Source organism: Mustela nivalis, assembly GCF_964662115.1.
Source record: "Mustela nivalis genome assembly, chromosome: 17".
NCBI lineage: Eukaryota > Metazoa > Chordata > Mammalia > Carnivora > Mustelidae > Mustela > Mustela nivalis.
Window position 1 is genome coordinate 15417826 of NC_139036.1, and position 17661 is coordinate 15435486.

The 17661-nt window shown below is 50.7% G+C and overlaps 1 protein-coding gene across 4 annotated transcripts in view; it reads left to right on the forward strand.

Annotated features, from left to right (window-relative positions):
• Positions 1 to 17661, forward strand: part of LOC309851549 (multidrug and toxin extrusion protein 1-like) — a 54267-nt gene that overhangs the window by 20237 nt on the left and 16369 nt on the right. For all 4 annotated transcript variants that reach the window (XM_082706917.1, XM_082706918.1, XM_082706915.1 and 1 more), the window contains 11 exons: positions 4490 to 4591; positions 5262 to 5330; positions 6210 to 6358; positions 7222 to 7264; positions 8586 to 8630; positions 11689 to 11786; positions 12105 to 12202; positions 12311 to 12424; positions 12509 to 12576; positions 17099 to 17207; positions 17331 to 17406. In XM_082706917.1, coding sequence (XP_082563043.1) covers positions 4505 to 4591; positions 5262 to 5330; positions 6210 to 6358; positions 7222 to 7264; positions 8586 to 8630; positions 11689 to 11786; positions 12105 to 12202; positions 12311 to 12424; positions 12509 to 12576; positions 17099 to 17207; positions 17331 to 17406 — 956 coding nt within the window. In that variant the 5' untranslated portion in view covers positions 4490 to 4504. The remainder of the gene's footprint in view (positions 1 to 4489; positions 4592 to 5261; positions 5331 to 6209; positions 6359 to 7221; positions 7265 to 8585; positions 8631 to 11688; positions 11787 to 12104; positions 12203 to 12310; positions 12425 to 12508; positions 12577 to 17098; positions 17208 to 17330; positions 17407 to 17661) is intronic.

Here is a 17661-nt window from a genome sequence, read left to right on the forward strand (position 1 = left end):
TCTTGCAAAATGGAAAGAATGCATGGTTTGGAATCTCCATTCTCCATACCTGGGGACCAGTTCCCTGTTTTGATCTCAGAAGGCAGGTTAAGAAACAGCTGTGTGACCTTGAGTAATTCCCTGTCCCTACACTGTTATAGCCTCTGCTTTTCCATCCATAAACTGAGGCTCATAATCCGTGCCCAGATTTCTCTCACTGAGCCGCTGTGAGAAAGTTCTCTCCATAAGACTGTTACTGATGTAGTAAAACAACAAACACCACAAGGCAGCTTCCTGAGACCCCACCTCTCCTGGGACCAGTCCTTTGTCTCTGCAGGTCTCCGAAGTAACCTGGTCCCCCTTGATGCAGGAGACCTTCTAGGTCTCCAAGGATGGGCACCAGCCTGACATGCTTGGTCCTTTAATGTCGTGCGTATACAGCGTAAAGATGTATGGGACTGTGTTAGTTATGAATGTAATTAATATTTGTCCTTGTAGGAAAAAAAAACTAGGAGACCCAGGCAACCGAAGGAAAAATGCCACTGAGATAATTTGGGAATGCATTTTCCTTCCAGTCCTTTGAGAGTGGGTTTGTATGTGATGGCTTTACCGAGTGACGGTCCTAGAGTTCTGGCATCTGGTCAGTTTCTTGTGAATTATATATGGAGCCCCTCTTGGTCTGGTCCTAGAGTTCTGGCATCTGGTCAGTTTCTTGTGAATTATATATGGAGCCCCTCTTGGTCTTTCCATCTGCTGTGAGCGTTCTATTTCCTGAGAGACTTGAAGGGAGAGGAGATAGTTGCCTCCTTCTCCTGTGCTAAGTGTCCCATACTCTGCTTTCCAAGGATCTACCATCAATTAGGTGGGATTCCTGGTCTGAATTTCCTGTCTCTGATTTTGTCTCTGCCACTCACGATCTGCTTTCCAGGCCTCTCGTGTGAACATGGACCCTTGAGGATCTGAGATAGGCTTCAGGCTCAGGTGTTTGGATTTCCCTTACTCCTCTCCCATTGCTCTTTTGGTGAGGCCTGTAGAGAGAATATTCCTAACATAAGGGAGAGTGGTGCATATCAGAACACATGTCACTGTGTTTTAATTGTGGTGCAGAAAACGTATTTGTGTGAGAGAGAGACGTAGCTGGTAGTACCTAGGCTTGGGCATTTCAGTCATGCTTCCTTCTGGTGGTTAGGATTGTATCTTTTTTTCTTTTTTTTTTTTTTTTTTAAAGATTCTATTTGACAGAGAGATCACAAGTAGGCAGAGAAAGCAGGCAGAGAAAGAGAGGGGGAAGCAGGCTCCCTGCCGAGCAGAGAACCCGATGCGGGGCTTGATCCCAGGACCCTGAGATCATGACCTGAGCAGAAGGCAGAGGCTTTAACCCACTGAACCCCCCTCCCCTTTTTAAAGTGTTTTACCTTTATCGCGAGACTAGGTCAGAGTCCTGAAAATAATCCCAGAGAGGGATGGCACTCTGTCCAGGAGCATGGGCTGTGCGCTGCATTGTCAAGGATGGAAATGGTGTGGAATAGCTTGGGTCCAAACCAAGAGAGTTCGTTTCCATCTGTGTGCAGAAAGGACTGCCTGAGAGGGAGCTGGAGAGCCTTCTAGGGCTGCAGGGCAGGAGGACCAGAGCCAGCCCCACAGGGTGAGGGGCGGCTGGATGGACGGGCCAGACTAAACACAAGGCATGCAGGCTAATGGCTTGATTTTTATCCTAGAGGCAGTGGGGAAAGTCCTTGGTGACAGACGTAGGGCTCAGCAGAAGCAAGCTGCCTGCCACAGGCACAAGATGATCTAGGCTTAGGTGATAACGGTCTCCAAGAACGAGAGGCATTTCAAAGGCTGATGGGTGTGGGGGCAGGTGGGCGGGGGACGCCAGGGGATCCTCACCTCCCCTCTGCCATCCATGCTCCATGCCTGGACCACGGCAGCCTCCCTCTGCCCTCTGCCTTTAGCTAGGCGCCCTAAATGCTCCACGTGGAGCCAGCCACCAAAGTCCTCTTCAGAGGGGATGTGCATGTGAGCTTGTCACCCTCTTTTGTTGGTCTCGTGAGGTCCTATGGGGTTTGGCTCCTGTCAGGAGTTTGTCTGGTTCCTGGTGGTCCTTCCCCTCAGCCTTGTCTCAGACCCCACACCTTCCTGCTGCTCTGTTTCCTCTGCCTGGAACATTCTGCCTGGATGGACAGCCCACCTTCTCCTGCCTGTTCACCATTCAGGTGTCTGTGGAACTTCATTTCTTCCAGAACCTTCTCTGACTCCCAGGTTGTGCTCTTGGAGCTCCTGTCATCTTTGCAGTGCCTATCTCCTGGGTAACTGGCCGTGTTATCTCATGTTGAGCCTCTTCCCCTGTGCTGGGGGGGGTCCCACGAGGGTAGGAATGGAGTGACAGCATTCCTTGTGCTTCTGTCCATGTCCCCAGTGCTTGGCGTGTGGTTTGTGCTCCAAAGATGTTGACCCTTGTTGATCATCCGTAAGTCAAGTGACTTGGGTCCCAGTTGTCCCTCTGTGATGAACCTCTGTGTGCTTTGGGGCTGCCTGGGTTTTCTCCTGTGTCAGTGATGAGGCTGTACCCCATGACCTTGCAGCTCCTTCCAATGTTAACCTTTCAATACCAGGAATGAGCTTTCAGGCATCCACGGGAGGGGGCAAAACCAGGGCTTCTGGCATGGTGCTCACATAGCGAGCACACTGGGCAGGCTTCTAGCCATTGCCTCTCTGGCATCCGGCCCTGGGGAGCTCCTTTCCAAAGCCTGCAGGTGGCAAGACTTTTGGTTATACTGCCAGGGTAAAAAACACGAGCAGGGCTTCAGTGGCGGGAAGAAACAGAGACACGATCTCAGTCTGATGATTTCATTTGTGCATTTGACTACAGCTAGCCCCTGACAGTGAGGCTGTTGCTGAGACAGCCACCGTGAGCCACGCGGGGGGAACAGAATTGCCTAATTCCTCAGGCACAGCAGCAGGCCCCATGATGGGTCTTATCCTTGACTGGGTGTGTGGATGCGGTGGGCGTGGGGGTGTTGAAAGGTAGATCCCACAGCCCCAAAGATGTCTGGGATGTCTCTTGAGCTAGGGCGGGGCATCGATGGGCTGAGCAATGTCCCCAGGGGCCCCTCCTGTACGGGAACCACAGTGCGATGGCCAAGAGCCCACCCAAAGAGCTTGAAACCAGGATTTGAGAACAGGGACTCCCAGCTAGCGTGCAGAGGAGTCTGTTTCCCTTCAAGGAGTCAGGAATTAAAGGGATTCTCATCCCACAATTTCCAGAACCGGCTGATCTTCCGATTGAAGAACCCCATTCTTCTAAAGGTTTTATTTATTTATTTGACAGGCAGAGATCACAAGTAGGCAGAGAGGCAGGCAGAGAGAGAGGGGGAAGCAGGCTCCCTGCCGAACAGAGAGCCTGATGCGGGTCTTGATCCCAGGACTCTGGGATCATGACCACAGCCGAAGACAGAGCCATTAACCCACTGAGCCACCTAGGTGCCCTTCTGGCTGACTTTTTTTTTTTTTAAGATTTTATTTATGTATTTGACAGAGAGAGCTCACAAGCAGGCAGAGAGGCAGGCAGAGAGAGGAGGAAGCAGGCTCCCCGCTGAGCAGAGAGCCCGATGTGGGGCTCGATCCCAGGACCCTGGGATCATGACCTGAGCAGAAGGCAGAGGCTTTAACCCACTGAGCCACCCAGGCGCCCCTTCTTGCTGACTTTTGAAGGTTGTATTCCCTCTAGGCCTCTTTGGGAATTTGAGATAATGAGGGGGTTATCCCAGAAGGCAGCCTCTGAGAATTCTCTGAGAATTTCAGAGAAAATAGGTCTGTGATCTCCGGCCTGAGAATCGAAAGTGTGAAAAATCAACTCAGAAAACAGGGAAGTTCTCAAAGATTTGATACTGATCACAACTGCAAATAAACTCTTTAATGTCCTTCAAGAAAGCTACCAGAAGTTGCACATTTGCCTGTGAAAGTTGGCAGAGGCTCACTGATGGCAGAATTTCTTTACTTTTTTTTTTTTTTTTAAGATTTTATTCATTTGACAGAGATCACAAGTAGGCAGAGAGGTAGGCAGAGGGAGAGAGGAGGAAGCAGGCTGCCTGCTGAGCACAGCCCCTGATGCGGGGCTCGATCCCAGGACCCTGAGATCATGACCTGAGCCAAAGGCAGAGGCTTTAACCCACTGAGCTACTCAGGAGCCCCTACTTTTTTTTTTTAAGTTTTATTTATTTACTTGAGAGCAAGTGAGTGCTAGTGGGAGGGACAAAGGGAGAGAGAGAATCTCGAGCAGATTATACTAAGCACAGAGCCTGACTCAGGACTCCATCTCACGACCCTGAGATCACAACCTGAGCCGAAACCAAGAATGGGATGCTTAACCAGCTGCACCACCCAGCCACCCCGTTTCTTTACTTCTGACTAGAGTTGATTTTGGGGGGGCACCCTGCCAGCACCTCATGCCCTTCTCCTGCTGTGATGGTTGGGACTCACCTGCGGCTCCTTTTCTGTCTCTTCCAAGTTCTTGGCACAGTTGATGGTGTTTCTGATCAGTTTCATAAGCTCCGTGTTCTGTGGCCACCTGGGGAAGCTGGAGCTGGACGCAGTCACCCTTGCGATCGCGGTATGTATGGGACTTCCTAACACGCCTTTCTGAAAGCTGTCCTTACGGGTTTCCTCTTGCTGCTTCCCATCCTTTAATGGCTTAAACCAGCACAGTTCATTATCTTATGGTCCTGGAGGTCAGATGTCTCAAATGGGCTTTGCTGGGCTAAAAAACAAGGTGTTGACTGGGCTGTCCCCTTTTTTCTGTTTGCAACTCTAATTCTCCTTTGCCATGTAACTTCACATTTTCCCAGGATCCGGGGGTTAAGACCAGACATCTCTGGAGGGCTGTTGTTCATTCTCCCAGATCAGTGAATTTGTAATTCATGGAGCTCTGGTTCCTGTCCCCACTTCCTATCTCCATGATATAGAACTGGAAGGTGAAATCCTGGTGTCCAAACCTAAAATTGGGAGGAACCCCAAATTGAGGATCAAAATGCCCAGGACTTACAGAAGGAAAGGGCTTGGTAATAACCTCTGGCTGAGACTTTTTCTTCTCTCTCCAAACTTGTGCCGGTCCTTTAGTGGGCCCAGGGTGTTTGTGCAAGGGCTCCAGGGGAGGGACAGGGCTGGGTCAGCTGACTTGGGAGGGTTGCCCGAGGCACACAGCAGCCTCTGATCTGGGCAGACAGAGAAATCACCTTCCTCCCTCCCTTTTACTCTGCATGGACATCTTCGTTTCTTTCCAGGTTATCAATGTCGCTGGTGTCTCCGTGGGCTTTGGCTTATCTTCTGCTTGTGACACCCTCATGTCCCAGGTAAACGGAAACCACAGGTGACCCTGCAAGTAACTCTTGACATGTGGTGGCAGGGCCCCACTGGCAGGAAGAAGGGTTTCGTGCACAGAGGGAGGGACTCCCAGACAGCAAGTCCTCCATTCTGCTTTCCACTGCCTGCTTTCTTGGAAATGTGGCCAGGTGTTTGCGGGCTTGGGAAGCCATATTTATCCTTTGACCGCATAGGGGACACTGTGTATAAGTCCCAGTACAACCACATCCCTGAGTTTGACACTGTCCCATGCTTCTCAAACTTGAGTGCCCACCTGAGCTACCTTGGAGTGGTGGGCGGGGGCTTCCCACCAGTGGCCTGCTGGTAAATGTTGAATGTCCAGGTCTTGGGCGGGAGGAGGGAAATGTCCTGACCTGCATGGTTTGCTCGTTGCAGTGGCAGGAGGAGCTACTTTCTCTGGAGCCGGTCTCAGGCTGCCACATAGACGGCACTGAATGTGGGCCTGGGAGAGACATGCACAGTTTGGCTTCTGGAAGCCCTTGGAAGCTCAGAGCTTCTGCTCTGAGCTTGGGGGATAGGCAGCAGGATACTGCATCTCTAAGAGGTTTCTAGCTGACCAGTAGATCATTAGGATCTCATGGGGATCTTTCAAGAATGACTTCTCTCTGTGGCCCCACCTTGCGGGTGTTAAATCCTGACTTGTCTTTGGTGGGACCATGGCATCGGGGTTTTCAGAAGGCCCTCCAGGTCATTCCAAAGGGCAGCCAAGTCTGAGACCACGAAACCCTAAGGAGTGTGGCAAAGTCTTAGGACCATCTTTATGGATCCCAATTGCAGGCCTTTGCGGGGCCAGGGGTGTGGGGGGTACCCTTCCTCTGCTAACGGGTTTGTTTTGACTGCGCCCCTAGACATACGGGAGCCAGAATCTGAAGCACGTTGGGGTCATCCTGCAAAGGGGGACCCTGGTGCTCCTTCTCTGCTGCTTCCCCTGCTGGGCCCTCTTCCTCAACACCCAGCAGATCTTGCTGCTCTTCCGGCAGGACCCGATTGTGTCCAGGTCAGGCGGGCCGGCTCGGTGGTGGGGTTGGGTCCCTCTGGGCAGAAAAATGGACCTGTCCTAGTTTAGTCTCTGGGAATTACAGAGGCCACACACTGAGAAGGGGAGGTCCAAGGATTCCCCCAGCTGGCTTCCACCAGGCCGTGTTGTTGTCCACACCTGGCACCCAGGGTCTACACTGGTCCTCACTTGAGTTGACTTCAGGGTAAAAAGTTGGGAGCAAAACAAGACTTGCAAACATTCTCCACTTGACATAGTAGTTTGTGGCATTTGTTCATGGTTTTGTGGTTCTTGATCTTGGCTGATATTGCAAGTCACCTGGGTGTTTGAAAAACCCATCCATACCTGGTCCCCCTCCCCTTCTTAGCATTCTGTTTTAACCAGCCTTGGGGGGGGGCAGTGTGAGCATCAGTGTCTTTAAAAGTTCCCCTAGAGTGTTCTAATCTGCTGCCAAGTTTGAGGTCTGCTGGTTTAGTTCAAATAAGTTCTTCTCCTCGACCAGTGGCTGTGAACCTGGGGACGTTTGGCAACGTTGGGAGGTACTTCTGGTTGTCAGAACTGGTATGGGGAGAAGCCAGAGAGAATATAAGACCTCTTTCAAAGCACAGCAGAGAATTCCCTGGCCATTGTACTGAGTTTGAAAAACCCTTTCCTAGGCTTAAAGATTTGGAAGAACCAAGAGAGGTCATCTGGGATCTAAGCTGATAAGGTTTATGTGTCCATTTCCACATTCTTGCTAGCATGATAAACCCATTAATTCGGGAAGAGCCAAGAATGGGAAAGGCGGTGTTAGTTAGCTTAGCCTCCCTACCCTGGCCTTGGAATGGAGACCTCTGCCACCTTTTTCTCTTTTCATCATATAGGCTTACCCAGGACTACGTCATGACCTTCATTCCAGCTCTTCCTGTAAGTCCAAGGGTTACAAGGCCCCCTTCTTGAGGTTCACTGGTAGAAGGCAGCTGGGACACCTGGGAGCTCAGTGTGTTGGGTCAGTCTGGGTCAGTCCTAGGGGATTTGCACACATGACTTTGGCTCCTTCAAGAAGCATGGCTTTAATTATGCCCCTGAAAGACACGGACGTCTGTCCTTCAAGAAACACCTGGGTCAAAGCAAGTCCAAGGGGCCCTATCCTGAACTCTTAGAGCCGGAGGGACCTTTCGGAATCATCCATGGAAAGGAGTTCAGTCTTTTTTATTTATTTATTTTTTTTGGTGTGGTGGTAAATTCTTCCCTGTGTTGAGCCCTCAGGGCCTGCCTCCGAACTTCGAGGTTTGTTTCCCCTCACGGTATGTGATCACATAGACCCCTCCGTGTGCGACCTTGGACACAATAACTTGTGGTCTGTGACAGAGTTCCTTTTATTCAGCTGGGTGGTAAGCCTGTCTTTGGTTTGCGTGTGGTCATAAAAGAGAACACAGACTGGCTGGTTCTAACAACAGACATTGATTTTTCTCACACTGGTGGAAGTGGGCAAGTCCAAAGTCAAGGTGTGGCCAGGTTGGTGTTCTCGGAGACACCCCTCCGTGGCTTTCAGACAGCCTCCTTCTTGCTGCCTCTTCTCACAGGTGTTCCCCTGAGCAGGGGCAGCCTTGGGGCCCACCTAATGGCCTCATTTTAACTTACATATTTATTTATTTTACTCCTTATTTTTCACTTTTTAAAGATTTTCTGTTTACTCATGAGGGACAGAGAAATAGAGGGAAGCGGGGAGGCAGAAGCAGAGGGAGAAGCAGGCTTCCCACTGAGCAGGGAACCCGATGCGGGACTCAATCCCAGGACCCTGGGATCATGACCTGAGCTGAAGGCAGAGGCTTAACCCACTGAGCCACCCAGGCGCCCCTGTGGTCTTGAATTTATCCTGAAATCTTTAATGCTTAATATTCTTTAACTGTTCCCCAAATAGGGCTGTTGTCTCGTCTACATGAGAGGGGTACCTTTCCTAGAGTTTGCCCAGGGGTCTCCTTGACAGCCTACCACCCCCAGAAGAAGTGCCATGCACTCAAGGGAACCAGTCTCCCAGACCTAGGGTCTTTTGGATTGTTTCCATCCATGAGAGATGTTTGGAACACCCTGGGCCCAGACACCTTGGCTGCCACCCCCATCCCCTCCTGTCACGGTGTGTCTCTGTGGCTCCATGTGGGAGCCGGGGGCAGCCAAGCTGTGGCTCTCACCTCACACCTGCGTGGCAAGGCCAAAATATTAACCTTCATCTCTTTTTCTCTCGCAGGCCACCTTTCTTTATATGTTACAAGTGAAATATTTACTCAACCAGGTAATACAGACTCTTTGCTCTCCTTGGTGGGGGAGCTCATGGGAGTTCATGCAGTTGGGGAGGGGTTGCCCTAAAATACTCAGGAACCCTCGAAGTCTGTTTCCCTGTGTTGAAGGTGCAGGACTTTGGTGTGGAGAGGTTTATGAGGTGAAATCAAGGAAAGTATACGTTATTGTTGGCTCTGGAAAAAATCTTATCCGATTCCCCCTTGGAAATATTGTCATTGACAGGATAGGGTTAGCACTGGAGCTGTCTTTGGCTCCCTAGAAGTGACGGTGTGTGGCTGTGCGGCCTATAGAGGGCGCCTGTCGGGCTCCAATGTTTCAGCTCCAATCTGTCCAAAGGGCCCCACAACTCCTCGGTGGGGCATGAAGGCCCACCTTGTAATTATACCTCATGTTGGTCAGACCTCCACATGACTAGCAGCAACAGTCAAAGACCCGGGCCGGGACGTATGGATTTGCGACGCCTGGGTATGAGGGACCATGGACTTGATTCCAGATGGTCCAGGTAAATGAGGGTACCTGGCAGTGGGTCATGGCCATGGAAGCAGGCTCTCCAGGATGCATGGAGGGGCCAAAGCAGGGAAGAGAGAAGGGAGGTGGTTTTCCAGCTGTTAAGTGTTCTTAAACGTAAGAGCTCCCCCTGTGAAGGAAACATTTCAAATCTTCATTAGTGTCTGTAAAGAGGCAGAAGACTCCATGTCTGGTGTCAGCCTGTAACCTTGTCCGAACCCACGTAGAGGCCTCAGCCTGCTCAGGACCTCCTTTGTATCTGATGGTCTCCCAGCAAATGCGGGGGCTTCTGACCACAGGCTCAGTTTGGTCCAGTGAGAAGACTGGGAGTGACGACCCCTCTCTCCGATCCTTGGAGGGACAGGGAGAGACCTAGAAGGAGGAGCCCGGAGCCGAGAAGGGCCAGGAGGCATTTACTGGGCTTTGGAGAGCATGCAGGGCTCCCAAGGCATCCGAGTCACTGAGGGGTTGGAGTGCCGAGACCACGACCACGGTAGAGGGACACAGTGGAGGACAGAGCCAGGGAGGTGGGTTGGCCTGGGCTCAGCGCATGGGGCTCTGTGTTTGTTCCCTGCTGAGGATATTTCAGTTGGTGGAAACCAGTGGATTGGTGGAGGAGGAGAGGGGAGTTACAGACATGGTCCAGACAAAAGATGCCGTGGGTCTCTAACAAGAAGGCATGTCCTGTGGAACCAACGGAAGTCCTATGTTGGGGTATTTCCTATAAAATGAAATGACTCTCGGCTAAAGGGACCGGCAGGAGAGCCAAGAGTTGGGTGTAACCCAGCTTCCATCCTGGGGCAAAGCAGCTGGGCTGGGGACAATGTTAACAGTGTTGGGGAGGCTGGGAAGAGCCCTAGATGAAACCAGGGGGCTGCTTAGACTTTCAGTGGGGAGGGTTAGAGAAGGTGACCCCGCCAGCTTCCGCTGACCACCTGCGGGAAGCTGTCTCTTGGATATGTTTTCGGTTTCCATCTGTGTGTCCACAGCTCCCACATTTCCAGCTCGAGCCACCAGTCTTGCCCGCTGCCCGTGGGAGGCCTGTGCACATAGTGCCCTTGACCTTCTCATCCCCCAGGCCTGCCTCTCCACTTGCCTGCCTTCCCTCCTAGTTAGTGGCCTCCAACATCTTTTCTTTGGGTAACCTGGCCTCATGTGGCACTCCATCCTTTCCTTCACTCTCACAGCCCATCAGGGACGGTCCTGTAGGTCCTGCCTCTCCCCTTCTTACCCCCCGCCCCCCACTTCGGTTCCTCTCTTCTCCTCCTTCCTTCTGTGATAACTGCAGGGGCCTCTTACCAAACCTCCCTGCTGCCACTCCTTCCCTGGGCCAACCCCATCCCATGCTGCTTCCTTTACTTTCTACCTGAAAGGTAGGTGTGGTCACCTGCCTCCTTTGCTAAAAACTAAGCAGGTCACCTGATAAAAGTTGGTGACCCATAGTAGTGGTTGGCCACAATCCTTGCCTTGGTCCCCGAGCCTGGGACTACTGAGACCACTAGAGACAAACACGCAGCAGGACAGAGTCGTGGCAGCCATAGTGGAGGTCAGAGAAGTGTGGTTCTCACTCAAAAGAGGGAAAAGAGAGCTATGATTCTGAAGAGTAGAGTTCAGGAGCAATCCAAGGGAAGCCATGTTTTGGTGGGCTCCGAGCAAAGCAGGAAAGGGTCTGCCCTGCCAAGTGGACCTAACTAAGACCTCTCTTCCTTGGGGAGCTCAGCTGCAGATGGCCGTGTCCAGAAACCCATGAGAAGCCAGCCCCACTGAGATGGAAATCGGGGCTTCTTTTTGTGTGTTTGAGAGTGACTTCAATCCCCCAGGCAGCTGAGGGATCTTTGAGGTCTACCGAGATGACTTCAAACAGCCAAATGTCCTGTGCTCTGGGATTTTTAGAGAGCCAGGTTTCTCAGAGAAAAAGCATTCAGAGAAGGGGCCAAGGTGACCTGTTTGCAGCCGGAGAAACAGCACCTCCTGTCATGGTCACCGCTGGCTTCCTGGTGTCCGAGGTTCTGTCCCGATGCTTGGCGGCTGGGTCGGTACGTCCCCAGCCTGTGTGTGTCGTTTTCCCCTTCTGCTGGAAGTCTTCGATTGAGATGCCGGATAGCCTGGAATTTTCTGCCCTGTACTTGCAAGCAGAGCAGGTGTGATGGAGTGCTTCCCACATTCTAGGTTTGGGAGGTCATCCTAGGTTTTCTTACATCATCGAACTGCCATTTGGTCAAGAAAGCGCTGAGCTCTCACGCACCATCCAGTGCTGAACGTGACTTGTTTATACTCCGTCCCTGTCAGTCCTTGCACTCTGGAAGGCCAACCGATTTGTCTCCCGGCCTCGTTTTCACCTGCCTGCCTGCCAGTGGCCAGAGCTCCGTGTTTCCTGGCCCTGGAAGAAGGGTATAGGAGGCAGGCAGGTAGGAACAGTGAGGATGGGCATCCAGTTACGTCCTTGGGGCATGCCTGCAGCAGCCCTCCCTGCCTGTGTGTTTGGGGACAAAGTGGCAGTCCCGCTCCTTGGTCTCCAGCGTGGGGTGTGGTCTCTCTTTCAGGGAATCGTAGTACCCCAGGTCCTAACCGGAGTAGCAGCCAACCTTGTCAATGCCCTCCTCAACTATCTCTTTCTTCATCAGCTGCATTTTGGGGTGATGTGAGTGCAACTGATTCTTGGGACGGGGGAAGGAATGACCTTGGGATGGGGGGAAGGAGTGACCTGGGGACTGGGGGAAGGAATGACCTTGGGACGGGGAAGGAATGTCCGTGTGGCTTTTCCAGGGCAGGATGGTTGGAGGGGTGGAAACCTAGACCTGGTCAACGTGTCTTTGTGTGGTCCCCTCCCTGGGCCACTCTGGAATACATTCTCCGGACAGTGAGGCTGCCCCAGCAAGAAGACACATTCGGGGCATACATAGGGGTCCCGGCAGCATGGAGGACGGGCACCTCCCCTCACTGGGACTGTTCTTTCCAGGGGGTCGGCACTGGCAAATACCATTTCCCAGTTCACCCTGGCACTCCTCCTTTTCTTCTACATCCTTGGGAGGAACCTGCACCAAGCTACCTGGGGAGGTAAAGACCGCCGTTTGCGTTCCAGGTTGGACACGGGTTTTGTCTTGGGTTGAGGTCTGGCCCAGCCACCTGTGTGTCATTAATAGGTCTATGTCCCCACTGTTACAGGGTGGTCCCGTGAGTGTTTGGAGGACTGGGCCTCCTTTTTCAGCCTGGCCATCCCCGGGATGCTCATGCTGTGCATGGAGTGGTGGGCCTACGAGATCGGGAGCTTACTGAGCGGTCAGTGTGGGGGCAGGTGGTGATGGCCGGCGTGAACGCGGGGTCTTCTCTGGAAGTGTGGTGTCAGCTGCTTCTCTCCACCAGGTATCCTCGGCATGGTAGAGCTGGGAGCCCAGTCTGTCCTGTATGAACTGACCGTCATTTTGTACATGGTGAGTGTCTGGGAGCCGGGCATAGGGAGAGGTGCTAGATGTTTCCCTTGAACAAAGAGTCTGAAGAACAAGTATTATTACTCCTCCCATGAGTAATTTTTGTTTATTTACTTATTCATTCATTCATTCATTCATTCATTTGACAGGGAAAGACCTAGTGAGAGAGGGAACACAAGCAGGGGGAGTGGGAGAGGGAGAAGCAGGCTTCTTGCCGACCAGGGAGCCTGATGCAGAGCTTGATCCCAAGACCCCGGGATCATGACCTGAGCCAAAGGCAGACGCGTAACGACTGAGCCACTCAGGCGTCCCACAGTAATTTATAGACTGATTCAGGAAAATAAAATTTCATCCCAGAGCCTGGGAGGGTCCATTTGGAACGATGGGGTCTTCCTTGGGAGCTATGGAAAGTTGGGAAGAATGAGATGCTCAGGGCTGGTCAGGCACGTCCTTTATTACCACACTTGCCAAACATGATGTATGTTTTCCAATTGTCACTATTCAAATGCCCAGGGTGGGGTACAGGTGGGGGCCTGAAGGACGATGGCGCTAGGTGCGTGGCAAGAAGAGCCTAGCTCCTGTGGGTCCCCGAGCTCCCCTGCTGCCTGGGTCTGAGGTTTCAGACCCCTCATGGGTTAGACCCTAAAGACATGAAAGCAGGGTCTCCAACAGATAAACCACGCCAAAGCCCCCAGCAGCATTGTTCACAATAGCCAAAAGGTGGCACCAACCCAAGTGTCCATCAAGAGATGGACAGAGAGGGGCGCCAGGGTGGCTCAGTGGGTTAAAGCCTCTGCCTTCGGCTGGGGCCGTGATCCCAGGGTCCTGGAATCGAGCCCCGCATCGGGCTTTCTGCTCTGCGGGGAGCCTGCTTCCCCCTCTCTTTCTGCCTGCCTCTCTGCCTACTTGTGATCTCTATCTGTCAAATAAGTAAATAAAATCTTTAAAAAAAAAAAAAGAGATGGACAGAGAAGCACACTGTGGTCTGTCCGTACAATGGACTATTACTCAGCCTTGGAAAGGAAATATCTTCATGTGCTAGAGACGAATCCCAGGTATTAGAGGCTTTCCTTTGACTTTGTTTTAAAAAAGATTTTGTTTTAAAATTGAAAACAGCAACTAGAAATTCTGAAGGGTTTTCTTCTCTAGCCCAGTCCCTTAGAAAGGGAGAATTATAATGTGGAAGGGACTGGAGACAGCACACTAATGCTTAGCACCCCCACCCCCCACCCCACCTTGGGTCTGGTTATGTTTAAGAATTATGTAAAATATGTATTTACTTTTTTTTTTTAAAAAGATGTATCTGTTTGAGAGAGAGAGAGCACGCGTGTGCACATGCACGCACGCACTTGAGAGGGAGGGGCAGAGGGAGAGGAAGAGACACTCTTTTTTTTTTTTTTAAAGATTTTATTTATTTATTTGACAGACAGATCACAAGTAGGCAGAGAGGCAGACAGAGAGAGAGGAGGAAGCAGGCTCCCTGCTGAGCAGAGAGTCCGATGTGGGGCTCGATCCCAGGACCCTGGGATCGTGACCTGAGCTGAAGGCAGAGTCTTTAACCCACTGAGCCACCCAGGTGCCCCAGGAAGGGACACTCTTAAGCAGACTCCCCGCTGAGCATGGAGCAGGACTCCGGGCTTGATCTCACGACCTTGAGATCAGACCTGAGCTGAAACCAAGAGTCGGATGCCTAACTGACTATGCCACCCAGATGCCCCCATATCTCCCATTTTTTTTTTTTTAAAGAATAAATCTCCCAAAGAACTCTGATTTTTGTTTTTCTTTTATTCTATGTTTGGCGGAATTTCTAAACCTGTATTCACCACTTCAACTCTTGATATTTTATTTATATTTTTATTTTTATTTTTTTTTATTTTTTTATTTTTTATTTTTTTTTAAAGATTTTATTTATTTGCCAGGGAGAGATCACAAGTAGGCAGAGAGGCAGGCAGAGAGAGAGAGAGGAGGAAGCAGGCTCCCCGCTGAGCAGAGAGCCGGATGCGGGACTCGATCCCAGGACCCTGAGATCATGACCTGAGCCGAAGGCAGCGGCTTAACCCACTGAGCCACCCAGGCGCCCCCTATATTTTTAAATTTTAGTAAGTTCTGTAAGTATATCCAAATCAAAATGCATTCCGATGTCTCCTTACATGTATAATTTTTAAACCCATTTCTTACTGCAGAATTAAATATTCCATGCTTTAGGACAAAGTATCTTTACATCTTACCTTAAAATAAATTCCTAAAAGTGAAACTTAATTACAGTTTTATGTCTTTTGCATATATTGCCGTATGCTTTCCAAAGCTTACAAGAATTTACACTTGTATTTCTCTAATCGAAACAAGAGTTTGTATCCTTTACTCCTGTTCCCCAGCTGTTTACATTTTGGCCTGTTTCCTCACTTTATTGATCAATCTATGTATCTACCCATCACCTCCACAACCTGTATTCCAATACCACCCATTGTTCTGATAATGTCCTTTAAAACTACTTTTCTTCTGGAACTAAAGTGTTATGCTTTTCTAAAAAAATGAATGAACTTGAGAAAGAGCGTTTGATTGGGGAGGAGAGGGGGAGAGGGAGAAGCAGACTCCCTGCTGAGTAGTGAGCCTGATGTGGGATTTGATCCCAGCTTCCTGGGATCATGACCTGAGCCGAAGGCAGATGCTTAACCCACTGAGCCACCCAATTGCTCCCTCTTTAAAAAAAAAAAATGTATTTATTTGAGAGTGTGCAGATGTGGTTGCAAAGACAAGTGAAAGTGGGGAGGTAGATACAGAGGGAGAGAATGTTGCAGACTCCTCACTGAGCGTAGAGCCCAATGCTCTATCCCATGACCCAAGATGACGACGCTGAGACTCTGATTTCACCCAAAACCGAGAGTCGGAGCTCAACTGACTGAGCCCCCCAGCTCAACTGACTGAGCCCCCCAGGTGCCCCTAAAAGGTTAGGCTTCCTTAATCTTCTTTAATCTAGAGCAGATCCCCAGCCTTCCTTTGTCTTTCTCGACCTTGACCTTTTGAAGAACAGAGGCACTTTATACAGACTTCCCCTCAATGCGTGGAGGTGACACTTCCTTGTGAATGGTTTCTGAGTCTGCATTTTTGGCAGGAATACAACAGAAGTATCGCTGTGTGCTTCTTGCGTGTTCTGTCCGGTGACCTAGATTTGTTCCACGATGGGTGATACTAACTCATTTCGTGGTTAAGGTATTGTCGGCTCTTTCCCTTGGTAGTTAATACATGATCAGTGGGAGAGCTGTGTGTCCGCTCCCACTAGTGAGTTTCCGGTGTGTACTCAGTCTCGCAGGTCTCCTGTGTTCCTCACTCTGAGATTTCTGCCATCCTACCCCTCAGTCAGTCTGCACAGGAGGCAAAATTCATGTTCTAATGGTTGATGACTTTTTTTTTTTAACCTAATCCTGCTTTCACCAGGGGTAAAATTGTAGGTATTAGTAATGACTAATTTTTATTGAAGAGCTACTACACATGAGTCCTTGTCCTAAGCAGCTAGCATATATGGACTCCTCCCATCCCCACAGTAACCCTACAAGCTAGGCTCTGTTACAGGATCCCATTCACAGCAAACAACTGAGGGCAAGAGAGGGTGAGTAACTCACTCGGGGTCGCCCAGCAGATAAATGTCTGCATTAGGACTTGAACCCAGGCAGCGTGGCTTCAGAAATACCAGTTCCTTGGGGCTCCTGGGTGGCTCAGTGGGTTAAAGCCTCTGACTTTGGCTCGGGTCATGATCCCAGGGTCCTGGGATCGAGCCCTACATCGGGCTCTCTGCTCAGCAGGGAGTCTGCTTCCTTCTCTCTCTCTGCCTGCCTCTCCGCCTACTTGTGATCTCTGTCAAATAAATAAATAAAATCTTAAAAAAAAAAAGGAAATACCCATTCCTAACCACTGTGGCATCCTGGCCTTCCTGGGTCTGCTTTAACACCACTCTTAATCCTGTCCTTCCCCGACACCCCCCCACAAAAGGGTAGCCTGCTCTCAGCTTGGTATGCGTCTTTCTGTTTTCTTAAGTTCCTTTTCACCTAAGATTTGGGGGAAGGTGGAAGGGCACCTGTTTAGGATTCTGTTTTCTAAACTTTTTTTTTTTTAAGACTTTATTTATTTATTAGAGAGAGTGAGCGAGATAGAGCACCAGTGGGGGTAGGAGCAGACTCCCTGCTGAGCAGCGAGCCCCATGTGGGACTCGATGACAGGACTTCGGGATCACGACCTGAGCGGAAGGCAGCCGCTTAGCCCACTGAGCCACCCAGTTGCCCCGGTCTTCTAAACTTGATCCGTTGTTGGTCTCTCAGACTTAGCTTGGGCTCCTGGCGGTCCCCCCTCCCACATGAGGAAGGAGGAACATAAGCCTCCATTGCATACTTTAAAAGCCCCGTAAGTGACACCTCTGTCCTGGAGAAGGTTCACAGTTGGGCTCAGAATGGACTCCGGAGGCAGGGCTGCCTCTCTGCTCCTTGCTTGCTCTTTTCCTTGTCATTACTGTATGTTTCCTTTTGTATTTCAGATACCTTCAGGCTTCAGTGTGGCTGCCAGCGTCCGGGTGGGGAACGCACTGGGCGCGGGAAACATCCAGCAAGCCAAGAAGTCATCGGCTGTCTCCCTGCTGGTCACAGGTGCTTAGAGTCTCCCATCAGTGACTCACCTGAACATAGGTCTTTGCACGGGAAGCCCAGCTGCCCGGTTCCCGACAGCCTTCCCTTCTCACTGCGCTGTCTCTCTACCATTTTTACCTCCAGGACTCTTTGCTGTAACTTTCTGTGTCCTGATGTTAAGCTGTAAGGATCTCGTGGGGTATATTTTCACTACCGACCGGTGAGTGTGGAGGTTTTCTTGAAATGTGAAATCTGCAGTAAAAAAATGGTTGGGTAGATGCCTTCCTGGGCGAGCTGCCTCGCAGAGGGTCTCTGAGCCATTTGCAAGATCAGAAACCCGCTGCCGTTTACCTGGGAAGAATGGGTCTGCTCTGGGAGCTAATTTATCATCCAGAATCTGCTGATAGATGCTGCTGGTGTTTGGGATGTGCATGTATTTTGTTTTATTTATTTATTTTTAAAGATTTTATTTATT